Source organism: Oikopleura dioica, chromosome 2, assembly GCF_907165135.1.
Source record: "Oikopleura dioica chromosome 2, OKI2018_I68_1.0, whole genome shotgun sequence".
Classification (NCBI taxonomy): Eukaryota; Metazoa; Chordata; class Appendicularia; order Copelata; family Oikopleuridae; genus Oikopleura; species Oikopleura dioica.
In genome coordinates, this window is record NC_137292.1 from 3934549 (window position 1) to 3959799 (window position 25251).

A 25251-nucleotide genomic window follows, 5' to 3' on the forward strand; every position below is an offset into this window, starting at 1 on the left:
TCACAGTCCACTAGTCATTGTCCCTAAAAAAGACGACGATATAAGAGTATGCTCCGATTTCAAGTCCGGGCTTAACCAGTGCCTCACAGAGGAGACGGACATCTGGAACGTGCCAAATATAGATTGTTTGTTTGCGGACATTGAGACTGGAAACCACATCTTCTCTGACATTGATATAAACGCGGCATATTGGAACATGGAAATCCACCCAGACGACCGACATAAAACGAATTTTTATTATAAGGACAAGCTGTATCAGTACATCAGAATGCCGTTTGGAATGAAACACAGCGGCGACGCATTTTGCAAATGTGTCGCAAAAATGCTAGGGACGGTGAAGCTACAAAACAACTTCAAAAGCTATGTGGATGATATATTGCTACATAGCCGTGACGAAGAAACGCATCTTCAGGTCTTGGAGCAGGTTTTGGATGCCTGCGAAAAATTCGGCGTCAAGCTGGGGGGAAAAAAGTGCAATTTCGGCCGGCGATCAACAAAATTCATGGGCCGACAAATTTCCGCGGAAGGGATAAGCATCCCAGAAGAAAACATGAAAGCAATAAAGGAATTGCAGCCACCGCGGAACAGGAAGGAATTAATGTCAGTCCTCGGAACCCTTGGTTGGTGGAAAAGCTGGATCTCATGCAACGTTGGTGACCGAGTGGCCATCAACTCATTCAGCTCAATCGTCAAAGAAATGTCTGTGCTGAACAGGCAAAATAAACCATTTCAGTGGAATGACGACGCTCAAGCGAGCTTCGATAACGCAAAAAGGATCTTGGCAAGTAATAAGGTATTTAGTCTCCTGATTTTTCTCGACCATTTGTGGTCGTTTGCGATGCATCCAAAGTGGCTATTGGAGGAGCCATTATGCAAAAATTCGGCAACAAACAAAAACTGATCGCCGTTTATTCGAAAACACTGTCGTCAACAGAATCGAAATGGTCAACGACGGAACGAGAAGCTTTCGCACTATTGATGACAATCGAGAAATTTTCATATTATTTGGAGGGAAAGCCATTCTTATGCCTCACCGATCACAAAGCTTTATGCGCCTTGGACAAGAAAATAATGGCAAACGACAAGCTCCAAAGATGGCAAGATCGACTCAGTAAGTTTCGATTTACAATTCAGTACATTAAAGGACAAGACAATTGCCTGGCAGATATATTGTCACGACCGTGGCACAAAGTCTGTGCGAAAAACGAAAACCAAGCGACGAACTGGCAGGAAAATTCTACAATCCGGCCGGAGAGAGCGACCTCATAATTTATATCCCGTCATGGTGCGGTGGTGAAAGTTTACCACAGAAAATGCTCCTCGAAAACAAAGAAGTCGCCGCGGAAATTTATGCTTTAAAATCAGCTGCCACAGGAGTTCTGAGCGAAAACGTACCTATCCTGGAGCTGCGGATAATTGAAAATGCTCAATCAGAAGATAAACTCATAGGTACAGTAAAAACTTTGTAGAAAACAAAATATCCGCGGAAAAATGGCAAGTCCCAGATAGTCTTTACGGCATAGAATCATACAAACGCTGGTCGAAAAATTGGAAATCCATCCGGAGAGTAAAGCCTTGACGATCAACTGGGGGGAAAAGAAGTGCCTTGTGCTTCCCAAAAGCCTTATTCCTCACTATTTAAAAGCTGCTCATCACAAAGCGCACACCGGAGTTGATCGAACAAGGGAATTGCTATCATGGTCGTGGTGGCCCGACCAATTGGACGATATCCGCGGATTTGTCTCAAGTTGCGACATTTGCCTGAAAAGAAAAGGCCAGGACATGCAGAAAGGTAAACCAGATATGCAGACCCTTTACCGTGCCAAGCGACCATGGGAAATCATTTATGTCGACTTTATACAACTCGAGCGATCGAAAACCGGTAAATCATACGCATTAACCATTATGGATGGATACAGTCGTTTCTTGTCAGTTTATCCGACTGCGAGGTGCCGAGCAAGTGACGCTGCTCGCCAAATTATGCGTCACATTCTATTGTACGATTTCCCGAAGATTATCAGCAGCGACCAAGGTAAACATTTCCGAAATGAAATGCTGAGTGAGCTTTGTCATTTGCTTGGAGTCAAGCAGAATTTACATGTTCCTTATCGCCCGGAAAGTACTGGATGCCTAGAGCGATCGCACCGTGTTCTCAAAAATGCGTTATATGGAATCGCCTTGGAACGAAATCTGTGTTGGGAATTAGTTCTACCATCAGTGGTGAGTACTATGAATAAATGCAAAAATGTGGCAACGCGCGTCTCGCCATTCGAAATTATTTACGGAAGAAAACCTTCGTTCGACGGAATACAAATGGCCGAAAACCCATCCGCGGATTCTCCAAAAACGTACGCCACTGAAATAGCCGCGACCCTAAGCCGCGTCCACAAGCTCGTCGATTTAGCTCAATCGGAAGCAGACCTCGTCGCTAAAAATAAGGGAAAATCTATAATTGAACCAATAACGATAACCAAAGGCGACAGAGTTCTGCTAAAAAGACCCATGTCCGCGGAAACGAAGGAGAGCAAGGGCGCTTGGAATGGACCCTTTGAAGTGGTGGACACTAATGGCGTTATAGTTCGACTGGACATTAGTGGAAAGCTCAGTTGGGTACACCGACATCACTGTATTCTCTACAAGGACCGTCCACAGCACCTGGACCCGGATTATTGCGGCCAAAATCAACCCGAGAACCCCGTTGTTAAGAAACGACCCGACGCTGAACCGGCCTCATCGTTCACCGAAAGATATCCGCGGCGCGCCCGGAAAAAGACTGTACCTTTCCAAGCAAGATCATAACAAATCATTTATTATCACTATTTGATCAGAAAAGACAACGAGGAGGCTTCAAGTCGACGAACCCGCTCTCGTCACCAACTTGGACTCTGCGTCGGTCAACCTTCACGCCAGTCGAATCTGGGGGATGTTGTGATCGCGAATCTGCCGATTCCCTTATTTGGAGATTCGCCTCGTGCACCTGCTGTTCATAACTTTCGCCGGCGCAAGCCTCGTTTTCTGTTCACTCTTTAACTTGAAAACTAGCCTAATATACGCTTTTATAAAAACCGCGGATAATTGCTCTCCAATTCTCTTGCAAGGCAAATCGTTACCACAACAACATCTCAAAAAAATTTCCTTTTTCTCGCGGATATGCTTCTTCAGAACCTGTTATACAATTATGAATTCACCACATTCGACAAAGTGCCGCCGTAATACGTACTATTTAATGACTTATGAGTAGGTTTCAGACTAATTGCCCAGGTATTTCATTTACATCGGAAGTGTTCGCTGACCTTTACCATGAAAAATAACAATTATTCTAGCTTATGGGGAGCCTTTTTCTGAATAAAAAATACAAATCAGGAGTAAGCGTTTCCTCAATCACGAAAAACGGAAGTTAAAAAATACTCACTCGCCTTCAAATTATGATTTTACAATGGCTTTCCCTTTTATTTACGAGAAAAGATGCGAAACCGGCTGAACCGGGGCCAAGAGAATTTGGAAAGATCTGGAATTTTCAGTGGAAATTTTCATTGAATAGGGATGAGAAATTTATTGGCAATAAATTATTCCTAAAAAATTGAGTTTTTCAATGATCATTCCTCTTTTTGCCAACAATAACAAAAGAACCTACGATTCCAGAACCAGTTATTACGGTGGGACCAAAAATCGAGAATCAAAAAGAAACTACTCCTCCTCCTCTTGCTACTCCTCCGCCTGTATTTTCGCCCGGTTTCTACCGCGGCTCCCAGAAAGCCTTCCCGTCATTTCCTGGTTGCAAGCGGCCCTGTTCGGGTGTCGGGGAATGTGCAGCGCATATTTGTGATGGGTACTGTTGTAAGAGAGACACGCAGGCATGTCCGGAACAGGCCCGTGCTCTTGTAGGAAACGGATCAATCTTTGTTTCTAGTTTTTAAAGTACAAGTTAACTAATTTTGATTGAATAACAGTGAAGTGTGTTATCAATATTTTGATCTCAACGGAAAGAAGGAACAACATATGAGTGTATTACGTGGTTTGGGAAAAGGCTTAAGAGATTTATGATGTTTTTTGACTTAGCGAGCAACCAATCTGAAAGCCTTTGAAAAGCGATCGCTCTGAAATGCCTGCTCCAGAGCTGACCTTTGTTCTTGGCCCAAAATCAAAACCATCTTGGGCAGAAGAGTCTGAGTCCTCTTCTAATGTTGCTGAAATCATAGAAGACTCCTGCGCCTGCTCCGTTGAAGACCTTCCCTCTGAAGCTGGACAAATGAAAGCCGAGTGCACCAGCTCTAGAAATGAGGGCGAATGCAAATGTTCATTTTCTTGCAAAAATTCTCCAGAAGCAAAGACAACTGTGGCGACCTGCAAGCTGACTCATTCGAGAGTTGGTGTTTCGCGATATTTGAACCTTGAATCAGAAACGGAACTGGTGCTTGATCAAATTTATGATTTCGACAAAAACAGCTCGATGGAAAAATTTGTCAGAGCGGAAAGACTGCAAAAGGCGGATTATATCTGGCAATATCCCAAGCTCGGCTTTATGGTAGGACATTCATCTGTAGAGATCGGCGTAAAAGGCGATTTCTAGTGCGATGAATTGGACTGCAAAATGCGAATTACTAGCAATCTTCCTGAATTCCGATCAAAAACGAGTTTTGTTGATTCTGACACTCCAAAGGCAGCCGCGACAAAGAACCCTGTTTTGTCAGAAGAACAAGGTTGGTACTTGACGTTTTCTGATGAGTTCAACAAAAAAGAGCTCAACAAGCTGAAATGGAGCGGGGTAGATCATCATCGAGGCTTTTTTGACGGAAAATCTGTGGGTCGTTACAGGCATTGTTTTTCATTTCCTCTTCCTTGATCTCACTAACAATGAAAATACAAAAACAGCTGGTACTGGCGCGAGAGAAATCTCAATTTTCGAGCTGGAAAGCTCTCCCTCGGCTTCGAACACGACTGGACAATGCATGATAAAATTGGTACTCCAGTTCTTTCCTCCGCCCATATCAATTCCGACTGCAAGTTTGCGCAGCAATACGGCTTTTTCGAAGCTCGAATCAAAGTTGTCTATCCAGAGGGCCGGCAATCTGCATTCTGGTTGAATTCGAATTACGTTAGAAGCTCTAGAATTGAAGGAAAATGAATGAAATTAAGGGAACGCTGGGAAAAGGCAATACTTTTGAAAATTTTGTACCAACTGGAAATGCGTCAAAAGGTGAGTTGCACCGAAAAACCGTCCTCCATGATTTCAGGCGCTGAGATCGACATTATGGAGGCGAACTATAAAACTGACGCGTACACAACCAACATTCACTGGGACGGATACCATGAGCATCATAAAACTTCTTTCGGAAAAGTGTGGACTTGGAATGACCAGGGAAAACGAACCCTTCTCACTGATCCGATAAAATATCACAACTTCGGGCTCAAATGGACTCCTGATGCTATTGGTAATGAATATAGTAAAGATAGTTGAGGTTCTTATTTTAAGAATTCTACTACGACGGGAAAAAGAAAAGAAGAGTGACTGATAAAAACGCGATTCCGCACACGCCGCTGTATGTAATTTTGTCAGGGGGAATTTTCGACTCAACCTGGAGCGATGGAGAAATCAAGGCTGCTGAGTTTCCGGATTATATGCTTGTAGGAACGAGTTTAAAAAAAGGGACCGGAGTTGATGATTGATTTTTCGACTCGTTGAAAGATTGGGTTCGGGTTTACCAGCATCCCGATTTCGAAGATGCTGTCGATCATAATAATCTTTAAAAACTATAAATTGTCATTTTTATCGAGTTTTCTTTTTTTATTCTGAAATTAACATGTTATAAAAGTTCAGATGAGAATAAAACCAGCATCATCAAACGAACGCTTCTTTTGTTTTTCTTTCCGCCACTTTTTGCCATTTTCCGTTCACTTTCACGCGTTTGATCGTGAAATTCTTCTCTAGAAGAATTTTATTCTTCTTCTTCTCTTTTTCTCTCTCCTCTTCCCTCTTCTTCGCTAATTTTTCTCGATGACGTCCATCTCGGATTGCGAGAATGCAAATTTTCAACCAGCCCCACAAAGCCAAGACCACAGAGCACAGACCACCCATCAGAAACATAAAGAGACAAAACCAAAGAAGCCATACGTAAACAAAAATAAGGTCCAAATCCAATTAAAAATTATTACCAAAACTACGAAAAAATCACTCGCGGAGGAATCATTTGAGAGACCTCGGAGACCTCTTGCTCTGAACCTCCCACCTCGAGCTGCCATTCCATTTATAAGAAGAAAAAATTTTATAACTTTCATCCTTTCGCTGCTCCACTCGTTTACGTTAGTTATCAAAGCCGCGTTCTCAGCCTCTCCAGCGATTTTGAATGACGAATGATTGGATTGAAGAAATGGAAAAAAGAAATTCTAATTGGGAGATTTTTTATTTGCTTTTTCTTATTACGTAACACTGCTTAATTTTAGGTTTAAATGCTCTGACAAAGCGATTTCAAAGAAAAAGCTTAAGGGGGTAGAAACAGCTTTTTTCGAAAAAAGGCGATTTTTGACTGGCTCTACAGACGAGAGAATCTTAGATTGTCAAAATTTCTCTTCGGGTTCGGACTGATACATCTTAGATCTAGAAACATCTCACTTGAAATTTATTTAAGTCATCCAATTATTGAGTAAGCGGGCTCGGAAGCAACTCATCTCTCCGAAATTCCCGATTTTCGCCAATTTTCAAACTCGAATAACTCGAGTCACGTTATAGCTAAACAAGTTTGATTCATATTTTTGTGAAGTTCAACCCCTTTTCTAGGAGCATTTACGAGTAAATTCCCTTAAAATAAGTAAATTTTATGTTTTCTTTTATGCGGCTACAGTCCTAAATCGAGAGAGCTGTTTCTACCCCCTTAAGGGTACCTGGGTCGAGATGGCCATCTTTGAGGGTAAATTACTATCCTCAATTCTTAACGAAAAAGCTCCTCAATAGCTCATTCAACAGATCTATCCTAGATCTCGGATCGTGACAGAGCAGTTTTTTCGATTTCAAAAATTTTTTTCAGAAAAAATGCCCTCAAAGTTGGCGTCTCGGCCTAAAATGGCCAACTTTGACGCTAAATTCAGGCGAAATTTTTCATACAAACATTTTTTTTCTTTATGGATACATAAAGTCTAAAGCCTCCTCTTCAATCGTGACAGAACAGATATTTGGATTTCAAAGATTTTTTTAACAAAATTTTCAGAAGATTGGTCTAATCTTCACAAATTCCGCATTTTTGCTCTGTAAGCTTCCATTTTCCCCGGTTTTGAACTGAATTTAATTTTCTTGGGAAATTTTAAGCTTCACTACGATGTTAACCAGGCCATAAGCTTTCATTTAAGCCCATAATCAGCAAAATTGGAGATGAAAAATTTTTCGTCAAAACTTGAGGCACTAGCATTTCCAATAGATTTTATACTTTACAGTGGTTTTTGACCGTGAAAACGTTTAGATAGCCATAGGGTCATTATAGAGTTTTTTGTTCCTCAGAACCTGAAGAATTCGATTCTTTGGTCAGAAAATGGTTTAAGGGGGTACCCAAACTCGACCTAGGGGTAAAAATAGGTTAAGGGGGTAGAACTAGGTTTTTCGAAAAAAGCCGATTCTAGACCGGCGCTCAAAGCCAGGAGAGCTTAGATTTTAAAATTCTCTCTTTGGCTGAAGATAGAACAAACCTAGATCTAACAACATTTTTCTTAATTTTTTTTTTCGTCAACATATTTTGGCGTTAGAGAGCGAAACTTCGACCCACCTCTTCGAAAGTTGAAATTTTTGCATATTCGCGTCCTCGAATTTCTCGAGTCACGTGACTACCCAAAATTTTTAAATCTCATTTTAAGATTATTTAACCCTTTATCTAGCAACATTTTTGAGGAAATTGCGTAATCATAAGTAAAAAAAGGTTTTTGTTATTAAAAGGTGCCTCCCAAAAATCACGATTTCTCGAAAAATCAAGTTCTACCCCCTTAATGCAGCAATAATGCTCGCGATTATTTTTATTGACCAGCTAAAGGAATATTCTCTCCGGACTCGTCTTCTTTCTCGTCGGTTTTATCAACGCTGCACCAGCAGCAACAGGCGATAAGAACGAAGACAGCAGCTATTCCAGCAATCCATTCCTAGAAATTTTTAACAATCATTTTCATTTGGGAGTCATAATTTACCCAAAATTCGGCGATAAAATAACCCGAACCGTTACCACCAGATCTTCCTCTTCCTCCTCGGCTACCTCCACCTCCTCTTCCTCCTTTGGCCGCCACAAAGTTCTGCGTAATAAAAAGAATGAAAATTTGAATGCTTTTTGTATTTTTTCTCATATTTGAATTCTCCTGTTTTTGATGGAAAAAGAAAGCTTCAGTTGACCGAGAAAATGAGTTTATACGGTATATTTGTTTGAAATCCCAAGGGTCAATAATAGACCGTCTATTAGGCGGTACTTTCAAATTCGTGCTTATTCATCAACTCATCCCTCTCTTCGAAAAGAACGTGAAATGATAGATGAGAAGCTCGTCAAAAAAGATCGAAGAATTTTGAAAAAATTATAATAAATTTATTTATTCACAAATTTGAAAAAAGTCGTTTTTTTATAAATTGGCTTCAAGAAGCATCTTGTTCCTCATTTTTCTTTCGTTGCTCTTTTCAGTAATTTCTATGACTCGTTTGATATTCGCGCATTTTCGACCGAGTCGCAAGAGTTTTTGGTTTTTTCGGCAAGACCCGTAGATGTGCTCGAAATAGTCGCCCAAGTTTTGGCAGAGTGAATCGATGTCGCTGATGTTCAAATCGCAGTTCGACCCAACCAACGACTAAAATAAGCAATTATTCACAAATGAAGATGATCTTACTTTATCCGGATTGACGAAATCCTTCAAGCACTCCCTCTCGTTCTCCGTCTCTTTCGCCGCTCTAGAACCATGCGCTGCATAAACTGCTTTGACCCGAACAGCCCACTTCTTCATCCTCGATCTGGCGGTCTTGTTGATTCTCCTCTTGATCGCGCCTTTGTGAAGATGCTGCTTTGTATATCGCGGGAGATCAGTTTCGAAAGCCTTGTCGATTGCCGCTAGAATTCCAGCGTTCAGTTGTGGGTTGGAACATTTGTCGTCGAATGTGTCATCGCATTCCCATTCAAGAGAGAAGCCGGATGAGTGGATTTGCTCGTCGGAGAGGAAGTTGATTTCCATTGTTGGGTAGGAGACTCGATTCCAGAGAAGATAGCCCAAAGACTGAACGACTATTTAGCCAATAAGATTCAAGAATAAAACACATAAAAAAGCTGAATCTATTCACTTTTCTCATTTTGGCGCTAGAAACATACCCTTGGGTTTCCGGCGTGTTTTCCATTGTCAACATAAACGTAGTCGTCGAAATCGCCCGTGATGAACTCCTCTCCTGGATGCCCCGGCTCCCTATCCGTGTCCCACTGGCACAGTCGCGGCGTTTTCTCACCTGTACTCTTGTCGCCGTAAAATACCTGAACATGATCAAAAGAGCACATCCACCACTTGACATTGTCCGACTCTTCCTGATTCTGATAATACTGCTCGTAATAATAGTCATTTTCATAAGTATCAGTATCATCTTCAATTGAGAAGGAAGTGAAGCGCCATTTCAGGGCTGAGCAGGAGGAGTCGATCTTCCAAGTGCACCTGAAATTTTCAGTAAGATAAGAGCTTTCATAGCAAAACAAGACTTCCAACCATCGTCCTGATTTTCGACCAGAAAAAAGCCAAATAAAAAATTTTGTTTGAAATTTTGAAATTCTAGCTTTACTTGGTATTCATCGGGTAGGGATTTTTTGTAGTGACTCTTCCAGCTGTTGAGTCTTCGTTGATTTCAACCTTTCCGCATCTTTTTGGCTTTGAAAGAGGCTCCAGGATGAAATCATTTTTCATAATATCACCTAAAAAGAGTCTTATTTCTTGGACACCATAATGATCATTAGTGTAAGAGGAGGCGGTAGATCGAAATCTATCTTCATTGAGAAATGATACTAACACTTTATTGAGACTACAATCCAAAGACTCATCAGTTTTCCTACCTATAAAATCTCTTTCATCAGTTGGTTCTCCCATTCTTCCGAGACTGATCGTCTTATTCGGCCTCGCGTCGGCATGACTGTACAAAATTGTATACAAAAATATCTTCATCTTAGTATCTTTAGTTCCCAAAAAAGGATGAAATTCAAATCTGTCAGCAACGACTTTTTGAATTTTCGACTAAAATTTTTTTTGATAAATCTTCTTTTTGGCTGCGACTTATATAGACGTGAGGATAAACCTAGCGGCGGCTTAGCTAGAGCGATTCTAGCGTCAAAAATTCGCGAATCCACAGTGCGAAATCGGCGGTTTGTAAGGGCAATCCGTTTTGAAAAGGCAGAAATTCAATTCATATGTTGAAAACTCGCACACGTGGAGTGATAAAAAGAAACCGCTAAAACGGAAATTCGGAAATTCAATAAATGTTTCTTGACCAACTTTCTTTAAAAAGTTGCATCTCTAGCCGGAATTTTTCCGGAAAATCGGAAATTCGAGAAAATGGCGAGAAGGAAAAGAAAAAAGGATGAATTTTAAGAAATGTTCAAGACAGATTCGTTCATTTCCGGCCTAAGGAGACAAAAAAAGACGATTTTCTTCGTTTTTTTTTGTAGAAAGACGCCCTTATTTTTTACGATTTCTGTAAAAAGAGACCTTTCTTAGCCCCCTAAAACGTTAATTATGAAATTTTGAAGGAAACAAGGGCCCAAATATATATTGTTATCCTCTTACCACGCAAGGGTGGCGAATTAAAAATTTTAACCGACAATGATCCTTCCGTTTTTGCATAAAAATCATCTTCACAACCTAAAATTGGACTCAAAAAGCAGCTTAGGAAGCTAGAAAAGAAGATTTACAACGAATTCAGGCCAAATTTGATCATTTCCGTTCAACAAAAAAAAAACATGGCAAAGGTTTTCAGAGTCTGTGCTGAAAAATACAGTATTTACTTTGCGATAAGAAAGAAGTCCAATTTGCCCCAACTACCGCCAAGAATTTGACTTTGAGACTCTGTGTGAGAAATCCCTGTGTTTGAATAATTGCTGGATTATTTGCACTGTGGGGGATTTTGAAGACCGAGTGATAACTATCGCCATCTCCCGCCGAGGCGAAGGCGATCTCAACAAGACAATAAACTGTTGAAATGGCGACGATTGGAGGGCAAATTCGTGGAAGTAGTTTCAAACTGATTTGGTGCTATATCCGGGTCTCGGCTCGAAAACCTGAGTCAGGGTCTGTTTTCCGGCTTATTTTACAAAAAAAGCCGCTACGAGGCTTTTCATGAAAGATTTCTCAGACCCTGACTCAGGCTTCTACACAGGTAACTGTGCAAAGATCCGAGAATTTTGCCTTTGAAAATTTATTGGATAAAATTTTCACACGTTAGCAAAACTTATTTCCAAAAGCGTATAAAATCTGAGCATACTAACGGGCAGCAGGTGCATAATTTGGTAACTTGCGCAATCAATTATCAAATGAACGGGTAAGCCACCATGGTAATTCGCGGTCCAGACCGGTTACCCTTCTTTTCTTTTAGTAGCAAGAAGGAAGTGTACAATATACATTGCATAAACAAACTAAATCTCAGTTTCAGAGGAAACGAAAAAATGAAAGATTGAACTTGAAGTTGGATCATCAAATGAGGCCCGAAATGCGAATTTTTGTTTAAAATTATTCGGTAGAACCGCTAAGGACTGGTTAACAAGATCCTTGACAATTTGGCGACCCAAATTGAACCTGAAAGAAGTTGTCTGCGATTTTCGAGTCAAAAATGTAAATCGAGAATGTCGTTTTTCCAAAAAGTTAATATGGTGACACCCTTATTTTCTTTTGCCAAAGGATAGGTTAGACCCTAAACTAGCTCCAAAAGAAATTTGATTCTGAAATTTCGACTCGAAAAAATACTGCTAGAATTTTCTGGGAAAGAGTAGTGTGAATTAACTACTGTATTTACATTATTACGACTGTCGCCAAATCTCAATCTGCTTCATTTCCGATCTAATCGAATTATCCGAAACGGTAGAATACGCATCTTCAGCTCGCTGCACCTGGCTCAGGTACCCACAGTTATGGTGACCCTAAAATTTTCGCGCGATTTTACGATAGCGAGCGCGATAAGAAACGACTGGGATCAGATTTTGGGCTTTATCCGAGAAAAGGTCGAATAAGGGGATCCGGTGCTTATTTTTGCAACTGTAGAAGGGAATCGACTGTAACTCAGAAAACTCTAGTGTATTGAAATTAGCTGAAGATCATTCTCATCGAAATATTTTCGAAATTTCACCGAAAGTTTTTTCGAAATTTTACCGAAAATTTTTTCGAAATTTCACTGAAAATTTTTTCGAAATTTTACCGAAAATTTTTTCGAAATTTTACCGAATAGTTTATCGAAATTTCGCCGAAAATTTTTTCGAAATTTCACCGAAAATTTTTTCTTAGATGAAAAAGCCTCAAGCGGCTTTTCGACTATGAATCCTTCTTTTAGTGTTTTCAAAGCTCAAAAATCATCAAATGAATTCAAGGGCCACTTTTATTCTTTTTCCTTTTTCAGAGAAAATTCTAGGAACTAAAATGCATCGACAAAAACTGAATCGAGATAAGAGAAGTCCGTGATGATCAAAAGCGTTTCAGGTCGGCGCCGCGGGGCAAGGTCAAAGGTCGCACACCTTGCGCGGCGCATCAAAACCCCGCTTACTAGCAAGGTTGAAATCAATTTGTACTTTTTCGGTTTTCTTTTGCTTTTGACACTAGCATAATGATGCCCTAGTTTTATAGTTTTTGATCTTGGCTCTTTTGAGTTTTAAATTCTTTGAAATAAATATGTTCAAATAAAATTTTATGAATACTTCGAATATACAGTCAAAAAAGGAGGGAGAAGACACCTGATCGCGGAAAGGGATGGATTTCCCCCAGTTGACTAGGGATTTTCTCCGAAGCAGACGCCACAAGTGCAAACTTCTGACAAGCCCGCATGATTTCAGGATTTGCACCTCCCGGAGAATTTTCTTTGATTACAGACTTCCTTTTTTCAATTGCAAATAACTATCACGAGAACTCTCTTAAATCTTTGTCAAAAGAAGAAAAAGATGATTAGATTTCAAAATGACATTTTTCTTGCATTCATACTTTCTTTATTCTAATTAATAATTAGTTATTATGCTTCGTTAAAATAAAATTGTGCGATTTTCATTTAAAAAAAGCATTATTTATTCGGTTCTGAAGAAAAAAATGATAATTTGAGAGTTGAAATGGCTAAAACCAGTTTTTAGGATGATCTTTTTACAAGTAGTTCGATTATCTCAGCATACACTATATTTTATGATTCATATTTTAGAAATTATGAATCTAAGAATAAATATTCGTAGTCAATAAAAATGTAGACGCTTATCGTATTAACAAATCTTTCCCCCACTTACCTTAGTGCACCTCCCTTCTTTCCAATCATCCTTCGCAATCTTTTCCCTCCAAGATGGCGCTGTGCCCCGCGCCGTGCCCAGAGGCGCGCTCCGAACTTGATAAAACTCAACCCTGAGCTTCTTGTCAGCATAACCTCAATTCACAATCCAACCATCAAAACAGAATAAAAACCTCAAAGTCAAAAACAATTTTTCAAAAAAACTCCACAGATACTCGAAAAACAGAAAAAATGCAGTATCAACAAGCACAGAGATATCCTCAGCCACACTCAGCTCAAGGCTACGGCCCAGAGATGAGCTTCAGAGAGAACTTTCGATCTATGCCAGCTAAAGGTAAGCTTCAGTCACTTTTCAATCCTCTTCTTGAATAAGATTTTTCAAGGAAAACTTTTTAAAAAAGCTGCTAGCGGCTTTTGAGTCAAAATTTTCTTCTAAAATTGAAGCTTATCAAAAAAGATTTTTTTGATTTCATTTTTTATCGTTCAAAATTTCGATCCATCTAACCCGATTTTTCAGCTCACATCGAGATCATCCCTTGCAAAGTCTGCGGCGACCGCTCCTCCGGAATCCACTACGGCATCATCACCTGCGAAGGCTGCAAAGGCTTCTTCCGCCGATCGCAGCAGAACAACGCCCGATACAACTGCCCTCGCACCGGAAATTGCGTCGTCGACAGAACCAACCGCAACCGCTGCCAAGCCTGCCGACTGAAGAAGTGCCTCGCCCTTGGCATGTCCCGAGACGCTGTCAAGTTCGGCCGAATGAGCAAGAAGCAACGAGATCAGCTGTACATGGAAGTTGTCAAGCACCAAAACGCCGAGGCTCAGCAGACTCCAATGCCAGACTACTCCAATGTTCCACAGCTCCAGATGCCTTACTCAGCTTCTCAAGGTAAAATAAAAAAAAATCAGCTTAAAAGAATTAAATCAGGAAAAAACCTAACCTTCTTATTCAGGCTCTTACCCAGCTCACCAGGCACACGCTCACGCTCAAATGGCTCAAGCTCACCAAATGGCTCAACTTCAAGCTTACCAGCAAGCCCAGCAACTCGCCGCCGCCCAGGGCCGATACTACCCAACTCCCACTCCTTCCTACCCGTCCCAGGCCGAGCTCGACGAACTCGTCAAGGACATCACCGCCGCTTTCGCCTCCTCCACCGAATTCGATCGACGTGAGATTTATGCTCTTTGCCAGGGATCTGTTTACACTGACAGCGAAATTGAGCACTACCAGGAACTCGCAGAGGTAAGACTCAAAGTCGATTTTAAGTAAAAAAAGGAAAAGCCGCTTGCGGCTTTTTCAATCTAAAGTTTATCCTCAAAAGCTTCCCTTTAAAATTTTCTAACCCTTCTTTTTCCAGGACGAGATGTGGGGCCTTTGGGCAAATACCCAAGTCGACACCCTCTTCCGCTGCTTGGAATTCGCCCGCGGCATCGGCGCCTTCAACTCGCTCGAGGAAGCCGACAAACTCAACCTCCTCCGATCCGGCGCGCTGGAGATGATCCTCGTCCGGATGAGCCGCGAGATCAACCTCGGAAACATGACTGCGATTTGGAACAAGAAGTTCGCCCCTGCCGCCATGTTCAACGCACTTGGTAAGCAAAGAAAAGAGTACTATCGACCCAGTTACAAATTCCCATCGAGCTTCAAGGGCGATTCCGATCTCGGTGGGCGTTCGCGACTCTATTATACAATATTGACTCAGGCTCCAGCCGAGATTTTCCACCGCACCGCGAGATTTTTATCATCGCCAAGGGAGGGCCGATTAGGGCGATTCCCAGAAAATTTCAAATTTATCAAAAGTCACCCGCTTCTTTCAAACACAAAATTGGTCCTTTTCCCAATCCTCAGAAAACCTCAAGAAAAAAACTTGACTTTCATTCTTGATTTCTAACCCTCCATTTTAGGCTGCGAAAAACTCATCGCTTCAATGTACGACGCTGCCGCAAATCTCGCCCGCCTCGCACTTTCTGATGACGAGTTGGCTCTCTTCTCCGCTGCGGTCCTCCTCTCATCCAGTAAGTCCCCACAAAGCCAACCAAGAGCTCTATTAACGCACCATCTAGATCGACGCGGACTCGTCGAAACCCACAAAATCGCCGAAAAGCAAACCCTGATCATCGCAGCTCTTCGATCGAAGCTCATGCAGCGCGGACAGAATCCCTTCCCCGTTGTTCAAAAGGTAAAACAAACTCGAAATCAAGGAAGACACTTTCGTCAAAAGAAAAACTCTCAAAATATTTTATCAACTTCTTCATTTCAGATCTCCGAGATTCTCCCCGAAATGGCTCGAATCAACCAACTTCATGCCCAGCAACTCTCTTCCCTCAAACTCGAGCACCCAACTCTAGAACTTCCTTCAATCTACACCGAGTTGTTTCTCCTCGAGCACGCCTCCGCCACCACCATCGCCGAGCTCACCAAGGTCACTCCCTCCGCCACCCCAGAAGCCCCAGAAGACTTCACTCCTCACACCATCTTCGCGGACTTGGGCGACCTCTCTGCTCAGCCCGGCAGCCACGTGACCTTCGAGAACCTCGCCCATCTGGCATCGGCATATGTCGGCGGACAGTTCGAGTTGGCCGAGATAACTGTAAGTTGAATTGAAAATATCGGTGGATAGATTTTTAACACTTGCTTTTTTAGTCCACTGGGTCAGGCAATAACGACTCGGACTACTCCAGCTGCAACTTGGCGAACTCGACTGGAATCGCTTCTTCTGACTCTGATTCCGGAACTCAAAGGTAGAAATGGCACATTTTATTCAGTATCTCATCCTTTCTTTCTAGCCCCGAGCGAAAGTACTCCACCGAGGACGAGCTCAACATCAAAACCGACTTCGACACCGACAGCACCAAGCTCTTCCACAGCTTAGAGACACTTTGCCAGTCGATCAACCCGGTAAGACCTCAACTTTTATTTACAAAATTCTAACTCTATCTTCTCAGTACACTCAGCAATAATGCTGCAATCCAACACGCGCTTCCAGTTAATTCAAATCCGCTCTTCAACTTTATTTTCTTCAACAGGATTGTTCCTGAAAAAAACTCTCTTTCGTTGTAAATTTTATCCTATTTTTGTACATACAATCACTGCCTGTAAATATCACAATAAAATTATAAAACAAAATCTCAGTCATGTGTTTTTTTCGACTTGTTTAGCCTCAGGACTGTTGCGCCTCGATTTAATGTGTCGATCTAATTCTTGCATACTAAGCATAAAATTCAGTCTTTAATCAAATTAAGTGATTGATTTTCTTCGTGCGGCCTCAGTGAATTTGCCAAGTCCCACCTCAATATTCGAAGATCAAGAAAAATGAGAGACAACTTGATACTCCTGCCATGTTACGCCATTTTTCACCCTGTGCAAGCTAAAGGTGGACCAAGGTGGACCAGGGTGGACGTGGAGGAAAGGGTGGAAAAATGGGGGTTAAGTGGGGCCTTTGGAGAATGGGTAATTACGAGTTGTAAATTATTCGTGAGTATTTAAGGAACCTGTTTAAAATGCCCTCAGGGTACGAAATCACCCCTCACTATCAATAGTCAAAATGATCCCCAGCTTCTGGGCTTTCTAAATCTGTATTATATGCCCACCCTACTAAGCTAGAAAAAAAGCTCAATTATTAGTGATTTCCCCTACAGATGACGAAGAAGACGACAAAAAAGACGATCAATCGGATGAAAAAATCTATGGTACTTTTGCAGAGCCTCAATAAAAATAAATTCTTTCCGATCGAAGACTTCATTTTCTTTTGCTTATCAAAGATTTGCTTATTCTATATTCGCTGTTATTTTGGCCTAGAAGACATGGAAGAAGAAAAAATGAGAGGTTCTCTAAAAATCACTGTATCTTTACTTCTCTACGTTGACTTTGTTCAAGCGAAAAGAGGACGAGGAGGAGGAAGAGGTGGAAATGGGACTTTTATATTTGTTGGAGATTTTGAAGGATGGGTAATTCACAGTTGAACTTAATTGCTGACACTTTTCTTCGTATAGGAAAGTGTTTTCTTTGTTTTGGCTACCTTGATTGTTGCTTGTTTGTTCAAATGTTGCTGGGATTGCTACGTCTCTGGTCTCGCAGACAACAAGGAAGAAGACGGAAAAGAACCCGAAGAATCGGCAGAAAATATTTTGCTGGAAGATCAATAAAGACTTTCAAATTGACCGCCAAAATGACGTTCTTGGAAAAAATTCCTTCTTCGAATAAAATTAATTACTATTACAATATTGCCAATTCTGCATAAAAATTCTTCGCCAAGCCTCGCTAAACCTGCAAAGCCGCGCGTCTTTGTACAAAAATCAACGAAAAATGAGATATTCTTTCAAGATCATTTCATTTTTCCTCTTCTTCAGTTTCGTTCAAGCAAAAGGAGGCCGAGGAGGAGGAAGAGGTGGAAAAGGTGCTATTCAACTTGCAGGAGCTCTCGAAGGATGGGTAATTCACAGTTGAAGTTTATTGCTGACGCTTTTTTATAAATAGGAAGATGTTTTCTTTGTCGTGGGTATTCTGAGTCTTGCTTGCTGTCTGCAATGCTGTTGGTATGGCTGCCTGAGTCTTGCAGAGGGAGTTTTGAAAAGTCTCGCAGAAAATAAAGAAGAAGGCGGACAAGGAGACGAAGAATCGGGGGAAAATATTTTGCTGGAAGATCAATAAAGACTTTTAAATTTGCCGCCAAAATTTAATTCTTGCACTCTCTGCAGAAAATTTCTTCTCTAAGACCCACAGGCTATGAATGAATAAAGAGGAATCGTGACCAAGAAAACTTGAAAAATCGATTTAGAATGAGAAATTCCAGCAAAATACTATTGCGACTATTTCTGCTTTTTCATTCAATTCATGCTACAGACTACAGAAGAGTGGATGCAAGAAAAGAAAGCTTATTCGGCCTCGGCGAAAATATGGCGTGGGTAAAGGAAAAGAAAGTTTGGTCATTTCTCTAAATTCTTTTATAAGGATGGTTTGATTATGGTTGCAATCATTTTGACAAGTGCGTGCTGCTGTCAGTGCTGCTGCTATGTTTGTGGTTTTCTAGTGGCTATTTTTGGCGACGAGGAAGAAAACGAAAACTCAGGAGAAAATATTCCGTTTACTGCTTGATAAAAAAATTAAACCAAATAAAAGTCTATTAATAAAATGATGAGTGAACCATCGATGATGATAATTTACATTTTTGGAAAGTCGGGTGTGCCCTTTATCGACTTAGAGGCGTCAACCTGGAAAAAGAGATATAAAATCAGAAATCTCAAGCTCTAAACTTCATCATCTGAAAATCAACGATGGCCGAAGCAAATCCAGAGCTAGTTTGTGCTTATAAAAATATCCTCAAAAATATCGGAGAGGATCCAGAAAGAGAAGGGCTCTTGAAAACCCCGGCGAGAGCGGCAAAAGCGATGGACTTTTTCACAAAGGGGTACAAAGAAGACATAAACGACATTCTCAACGGGGCGATTTTCACCGAGAAAAACGATGAAATGGTGATTGTCCGGGACATCCGACTCTACAGCCTTTGCGAGCATCATCTCGTCCCATTTTTCGGAAAAGCGCATGTTGGATACATTCCAAATGGGAAGATTATTGGTCTCAGGTGAGTTACTTTTTATGACTTGTTATTCTGATTGATTTTTTCGTGTTCAGCAAAATCGCCAGAATCGTCGACCATTTTGCCCGAAGACTTCAAGTTCAAGAGCGATTGACTCGTCAAATTGCTGAAACTCTTGAAAAAGCACTGAATACTAGTGGAGTCGCAGTCATGATCGAATGCGAGTAAGCCAAGAAAATATCTATATCAGACCCCTGCTCGATTGTATAATTATCTATTGAGAATTTATTTAAATCAATCATTTCAAAGGCATATGTGTATGACAATGCGCGGCGTGGAAAAAGAAGGCTCAAGTACAGTGACGTCCTGTATGCTCGGCTGCATCAGAGAGGACCAAAAATCTCGGCAAGAGTTTCTTTCACTTGTCAAACACAGATAACCACTTTTGTTTCCCAATTTTTTCTTTCTTTTGCTGGAAAAAAAAGTCTATTAATCGACCAAAACCAACTTTTTTCTTGATGAATGAGCATAAATTTACCAAATATGATTTCAAAAAGCAGCATTTTCTTTCTCTTCTGGACTTTTCTTCTCCCATTCGAGCACTTGAGATGTATCACGTGACGGTGAGAAGGCGCGGCTGTTCTGAGATCCTGGCGGAAGCGATGACCGGAAAGCACTTTTCACATATTTACAACTTGGCACAAAAACACAAAAAGTACTTCCAGACAGCAAATAAATCAAAAAATCAAAAACAACTCTTTCAGAATAGATAAAAATTCATTGACCAACAAATGATTATTTTTCTAAGCATTTTGATAAGTTTAACCAAAGCAGAGACACAAGAAAGAAGCCAGAAGGATGAGTGTCTTGATGGATTTAAAAAAGGGCCTTTTGGAAATTGCGAGAAAATGACCAAATGCGAGAAAAATGGTCAAGGTAAAAAGTACACTCCGAAATACTTCCTACTTTGATTTTCTAGTCTGCCAATGGAAATGCGAAGAAACGGAAATCGGAGCTCGATGCATTTGTCCACCCGGATATTGGCAGTTTCAAGACACTTGCCATGACGAAAATGAATGTTTTGGCCGCTCTCCTTGTGGCGAAAAAAGTTCCAACTGCTTGAATCTTCATGGCCGAAGCGAATGCCTACCTGAACTAGAGTGCCCTGATGATTTCAGGCTTATTTCTTACTCTCGAAATTCATGTGAGAAACCTCTCTTTTTGCCTCCAACTGTTTTTTTCCTTTTAAGATCCTGCAGGATGCGAGCAGATACAAGGAACGGGCAAAAATTGCACTGACGAATTTTTCTGTCAATTTTGGTATGTTTCTTTCTTATTTTAAATTCTCCATTTTCAGGCGAATTCGACAACAATCAGGGGAACTTCTCAACTATCCTTCTCCGCGAGACCAACTGGTTGCTCGAGTTGAATCCTCTGAAACATTTGGTCGGGGATCAAGATACAGGTAGAGTTTTTCTCGTTGATTTTTTCCGAGCATTTGTAGCTACGAAATTTTGGAAGTTGTTGATCGAGATGGAAACCAAGCATATGATTCCGCAGCGATTTTCATCAAACAAAGAAGTGAGAGAGTCGGTCGGGCGGAGATTCACTTTCTTGGTAAACCAGCTTTCGAGGTATGAACTGAGCGGAATTCTGGGGGCAATTTATATTCAGGGCCCGGGAGTTTCAAGGCGAATAAAGCTGAAATACACCGGCAGCAAACTCTACCGAGGGATCAGCAAAACAATGCGAGTGGAGCTCATTGAGATACTCGTTTATGTCTCCGAATTCGATTTTTGAACTCTTTTCCACTTTCTTTTTCTTTCAATAAAGTTCAACATTCGACCGGGCATAAAATTTCTGTATAATTGAATCAATGAGAGATGAAATTATGGTTTTCATAGGAATTTATTGAAGGAAAGCGTTCCACATGAGCATAGTGAATCGAGCAAGCTCGACCATGGAAGCAGAGAACGGATCGTCGTCGGTCTGAGATTGGGCCCAGGCGGCGGTGACAGCAGCAACATGCTCAGCGTTTGGCTGCCAGCCGTACTCGGAGAGCATCTCCTGCATCGCCAATCGCCAGGCTCGGAGTTCCTGGAAAAAAATAAAGGGAGAAGAAATTAATGCTACATACAGCGCTGTCCATCAGTCCATTTTCATCAGCGTCGAAAGCTTCCAAAACGACAAGGGAGTCGATCGCAGCAAAAGCAGATTGAGCGTATCGCCACTCGTCCCAGGAGAGATCATTGCTCTCGTCTTGATCGACGTAGTACCAGTACTAAAGCGGATAGAAAGGAAAGAAAAAGGGAAATAAACGCACCTTAGCGACGATGCCAGCGCCTTGGTCGAATCCAGAGTTGGAGGTGCCCAAGTATTCGGAGATTCGCTTACCACAGCTCTTGAATTCCGGGATGGAGATGACATCATCGCCGTTCTCGTTGCAGAAATTCCAGGCTGGCTCGAAGAAGCTAAATATCAGATTGATTCTGTCCATTCTTTGATAAGAATAGTTCTTACCTTTGTGGCTGAGCATTCACAGCAGATGAGAAATCCCCCCAGTTGCTCTCTGTGAATTGAAAGACCTCAACAGCCTTTTCCCACCAGGTATTGACCAGCCATTGTTCGGTGGCACCGGCAGCGGCGAAACTGGTCAAACCGAGAAGTCCAGAGGCAAGCTTCATTTTTCAAAAAGAAAGTTTTTATGACAGGAGTTCTCTCCAAGTGAAGAAAAAGGAGCGGCCGGCATGATTTTATAGGAAACTCAGGTTGTTTATTTGCTTCCAGAAGCTTCTGAGCAAACTTTTGGTAGATTCAATAAACTCGTTGAACTTGGTCCTAAGTACAGAACTCCAGGGTACAAACTCCTCTGACCGTTTCGAATGTGATTTATCAAATTCTGTCCAGAATTGTCTTTATTCTGTTCTGTTCGTTATCTGACCCTTTGGGGAAAATAGAAGAAAAATCGAAATTCTCATGATTATTTATTTGTTAAAACATGCTTTTCTGAATATAGGACAGGCAGGAAGATAAAATGCAAGCGAAGTTATAAATAGAAATTATTCTTTCGGGTTGTTGATGATTCCGAGGAAGAGATTCGTATCTGTAGCTCTGTCTGTAATGGCAAACACAAACGGTCTATCGATTGTTACTTCGGTGAGGGAGGAGAATCGGCCACCCCGAGCTGATGGAGCAATTCCGTTCTAGAGAATTTTTTAAGGGGGTTCATTTTCGGAAAAAATTTACCTTCAAAACTGCTCCGATTTGCAGTCCAGCTGATGCTCCTTCAATATCCCATCGTAATCGGTTTTCTTGGAAGACCTGAGAAAAAATCATTTCATTGTTATTTGCGTTTATCTTACAGTTGAGACGGAGAGTCCTTGTTGATCAGTGATTCTTGAAAAATCAGCGATGAGTGGCTGCGAAATTGTGGTCATGCCCAGGTCGAAGTAGGATTTGGTGAGATCGGTTTTCGTTGTTGTTGAAACTTAATTATTGACATTGGTCACTTTGACGCGCTTTTTTAGGAGTTTATTTTTGATGAAATTTGTTGATTTCCTATCAATATGTCAATACGGAAAAAGTCGGGCATGAATTTCAGGGGTAAAAATTATGGTGCTTTACGGAAAAGTGAGATTACCTTTAGGAAGCTTCAGGAAGACCTCGTCCAACTTGCCATCGACCAAGTGTCGCCAATACGGGAGCCACATTCCGGACATTGTCATAATCGCATGAAGTGGCAATTGATCGTTGGGGACGATGATATTCAGCTGGATATTCGGGTCTTCCATCGGCAACGTAAGCATTGTTGGCACGAAATCATCGTTGATGCAGTCCTCGTAATCGGGGTAGTCGTTGCAGTTGAGAATGAAGGGTAGAGCTGTTTGAGTCTGCATCATTTCAACGGCAGTTCTTGAGCCGTCGGGGAGATAAAATGGCGCCATTTGAACTCGCTCATCGAATTTTACCGCCCATTTGGAGTTGAAATCCATTGAGGACAAGAAAAGCATGCTTGTTGATTCGTCAAGGCTGCCTTCTGGAAGGGTTGAACCAGCCCGACCAGGTCCAGCTGACCATTGGTTGATGATTGCCCGAGAAAGCTCGGGGCTTTCCGCGAAATCGACCTTGAAAACGTTCGATTTTGTCGACTGAATTCGGCGGGCAAAGTAAGCGGTAGCAGGGAAGCTGGAATCGAGGAAGAGAGCATTACGCATGGTGATGTTGTCGATGCATTGGAAGCGGTCGGAGAGGTATTCGATGGCTTCGATGATGCCGGACTCGGGGAGTTTCAGGGCTTCTTCGATTTCAGCCTGAAGAGAAAATTCGTTTTTTTTTAGTCAAATCAAGCATTTTATTCGATGAAGAGTTGGGCATAAACTTACCTTTGTTTGTCCATCAGCTCCTTCATGCAACAATCCGAGTTGAACCACCATCGTCACAGGGGAAACCATAACATTCTACAACGAGTAGAGCTCGCTCTCCATCGCGAGTTCTTGGGCCAATTTCGGACCAATTATGTTAGAAATATGCGAAAATGTGGAAATAACTGGGGCCATGCTCTGATCCAAGTCGCATCTTTTGGGACTCTCTTCGACGTAGCCAAAGCGGGATCGTTCGTCCTTTTCATATTTTTGGCCGAAGCAAGTGGCGAAAAGCAAATTTGAAATTTTCATATTGACCGATTTTTTTGTTTTTTTTTTCTCTTGAATTTGACGCTTGGCGGAGATAATAGAGAGACGTGTGGACTTTTTTAAAGCTTTCTCTTTTTCTGCCAAGGGATTTGAAAAGCGGGCACAGAAGGGGACGGGGGATGAATAAGACGTAAGGAGCCCCCTCAATCCCTTTCTTGAGAGTCACCATGCCTCCAGGCGCTTCTGACGCCATTCCACGAAGATGTGGATATTTTTAATCCTGCTCAAGTGCAATATCTAACATAAAAAGAAACGTCCTCTTCTGAGCGAAGCACTTAATCTGTTTTTCATTAGAATATTACCGGTAGCATTACCGACTGTTTGTTTTGTCGCCGTCTATAATCAAAACGTGCTTTTGGCCAAGATTACCACTAAGCCTTTTTATTTGAACGAGCAATTTGAGCCAAGTAATAGTTCAAAGACAAAGACAAACGTTTTAAAATTTTATAACGTCGAAGAGCGCTTTATCTAATCGCAGAAAAATTACGAGATTTTTGTTTCAGAAAAGTATCGTGTTATTTTTCAGTAACAAAAATTGAGCTGTTTGACGAGATCGGGGGAGATCCTTAAATGCTGAGCGGGCAAGATTGATACCCTTTTTTCATCAAAATGCTTTTTATGTATCTCAGTATTGCAAATTTTGCCATATTTTCGCTGAGCTGACCTGCGTGAAAAACTCTCTGAGCTTAGCTGGCATATTTCGGAGCTCACTGAGCTGAGCTGAGCTGAGCTGCCCTTTTTCAGAGGTCATTGAGCTGAGCTGAGCTAGGCAGACCCTAATTAGAGCTGAGCTGAGCTGGGTGAGCTGAACTGAGCTATTTTAAACTCAATTTTTAGTAGTAAAATTGTATTGAAATCATTGAGATGAGCTGAGCTCAGTGAAACTTATCTGAGCTGAGCTTATCAGAACAGATCATTTTTGAAAATAATTGAGCTGAGCTGAGCTGAGCTGAGTGATAATTGTCTAAGTTGAGCTGAGCAGATCAGATCATTTACGAATATCACTCAGCTGAGCTGAGCTGAGCGACCGCTCAGCTCACTCAACCAGCTCAGCTTAATCAGCTCAACAAATTTGCAACTCTGATGTTTCTTAGAAATGCCCTGTTGTTTATGTAACGTGTATTCAAAAACAAACCAATTTGATCTGTCCATAAATCTGACCAAAATCCGCTGCAATAAAAAAAGCTTCACCTCAAATCGCCCAACTTCTAAAAATTGTGCAACAAGTTCAATTTTGAAGGAAAAAGAGGCGGAGCGAAAAACTGTTGCCAAGGGAGGATAACTGAGCTTTCCAGGTGCGAGAATCGGTTTCTCCTTTCCTGGCCAAGGATGAAGGCGCTCAGACAGTGATCATACAAGTCTTAGTCTTGGACTTATTTTGACCGACTTAGATTTCCCGCAGGCTCGTTAGACAGTTAGATGTTGTTTTAAGAAAACCTGCTTGGTTATCAATCAAATCAAATTATCCACTAGAACTCTCAGCCGAGATGAGCTCAATCAAAACTTCCGGATTATAACCATCGCGAGTTCTCTGATTGAAATCATCTCGTTTACAAGAAATATGCGAAAA

At 41.4% G+C, this 25251-nt stretch overlaps 6 protein-coding genes across 6 annotated transcripts; 3 read left to right on the top strand and 3 right to left on the bottom strand.

Moving 5' to 3' along the window:
- Positions 1-8539: 8539 nt before the first annotated feature.
- Positions 8540-10257, bottom strand: LOC145697268 (uncharacterized). The gene is made up of 5 exons (XM_081774447.1): positions 10041-10257; positions 9773-9902; positions 9318-9648; positions 8845-9225; positions 8540-8805 (listed from the first exon to the last, which is right to left on the bottom strand). Exons 1-5 carry the CDS (start codon positions 10147-10149, stop codon positions 8584-8586), a joined length of 1173 nt encoding a protein of 390 aa, XP_081630573.1. The 5' UTR covers positions 10150-10257; the 3' UTR covers positions 8540-8583.
- A 3345-nt stretch (positions 10258-13602) lies between these two features.
- LOC145700157 (nuclear receptor ROR-beta-like) lies at positions 13603-16559 on the top strand. Its single transcript, XM_081777413.1, has 10 exons — positions 13603-13784; positions 13968-14342; positions 14407-14696; positions 14812-15046; positions 15359-15469; positions 15518-15633; positions 15715-16044; positions 16098-16195; positions 16241-16352; positions 16400-16559. Exons 1-10 carry the CDS (start codon positions 13682-13684, stop codon positions 16412-16414), a joined length of 1785 nt encoding a protein of 594 aa, XP_081633539.1. The 5' UTR covers positions 13603-13681; the 3' UTR covers positions 16415-16559.
- Positions 16560-18707: 2148 nt separating this feature from the next.
- On the top strand, positions 18708-19454 carry LOC145700160 (GTP cyclohydrolase 1-like). The gene is made up of 3 exons (XM_081777415.1): positions 18708-19035; positions 19086-19214; positions 19300-19454. The coding sequence occupies exons 1-3, from the start codon at positions 18728-18730 to the stop codon at positions 19427-19429; spliced, it is 567 nt and encodes a 188-aa protein (XP_081633541.1). The 5' UTR covers positions 18708-18727; the 3' UTR covers positions 19430-19454.
- Positions 19455-19727: 273 nt separating this feature from the next.
- LOC145696844 (uncharacterized) lies at positions 19728-20835 on the top strand. Its single transcript, XM_081773943.1, has 6 exons — positions 19728-19926; positions 19970-20194; positions 20241-20310; positions 20348-20455; positions 20495-20624; positions 20665-20835. The coding sequence occupies exons 1-6, from the start codon at positions 19782-19784 to the stop codon at positions 20788-20790; spliced, it is 804 nt and encodes a 267-aa protein (XP_081630069.1). The 5' UTR covers positions 19728-19781; the 3' UTR covers positions 20791-20835.
- A 44-nt stretch (positions 20836-20879) lies between these two features.
- On the bottom strand, positions 20880-21725 carry LOC145696845 (uncharacterized). Its single transcript, XM_081773944.1, has 4 exons — positions 21511-21725; positions 21314-21461; positions 21128-21271; positions 20880-21087 (listed from the first exon to the last, which is right to left on the bottom strand). Exons 1-4 carry the CDS (start codon positions 21672-21674, stop codon positions 20899-20901), a joined length of 645 nt encoding a protein of 214 aa, XP_081630070.1. The 5' UTR covers positions 21675-21725; the 3' UTR covers positions 20880-20898.
- A 259-nt stretch (positions 21726-21984) lies between these two features.
- LOC145696413 (plasminogen activator inhibitor 1-like) lies at positions 21985-23813 on the bottom strand. Its single transcript, XM_081773444.1, has 5 exons — positions 23373-23813; positions 22631-23300; positions 22353-22477; positions 22237-22311; positions 21985-22193 (listed from the first exon to the last, which is right to left on the bottom strand). The coding sequence occupies exons 1-5, from the start codon at positions 23439-23441 to the stop codon at positions 22050-22052; spliced, it is 1083 nt and encodes a 360-aa protein (XP_081629570.1). The 5' UTR covers positions 23442-23813; the 3' UTR covers positions 21985-22049.
- Between the last annotated feature and the right edge of the window lie 1438 nt (positions 23814-25251).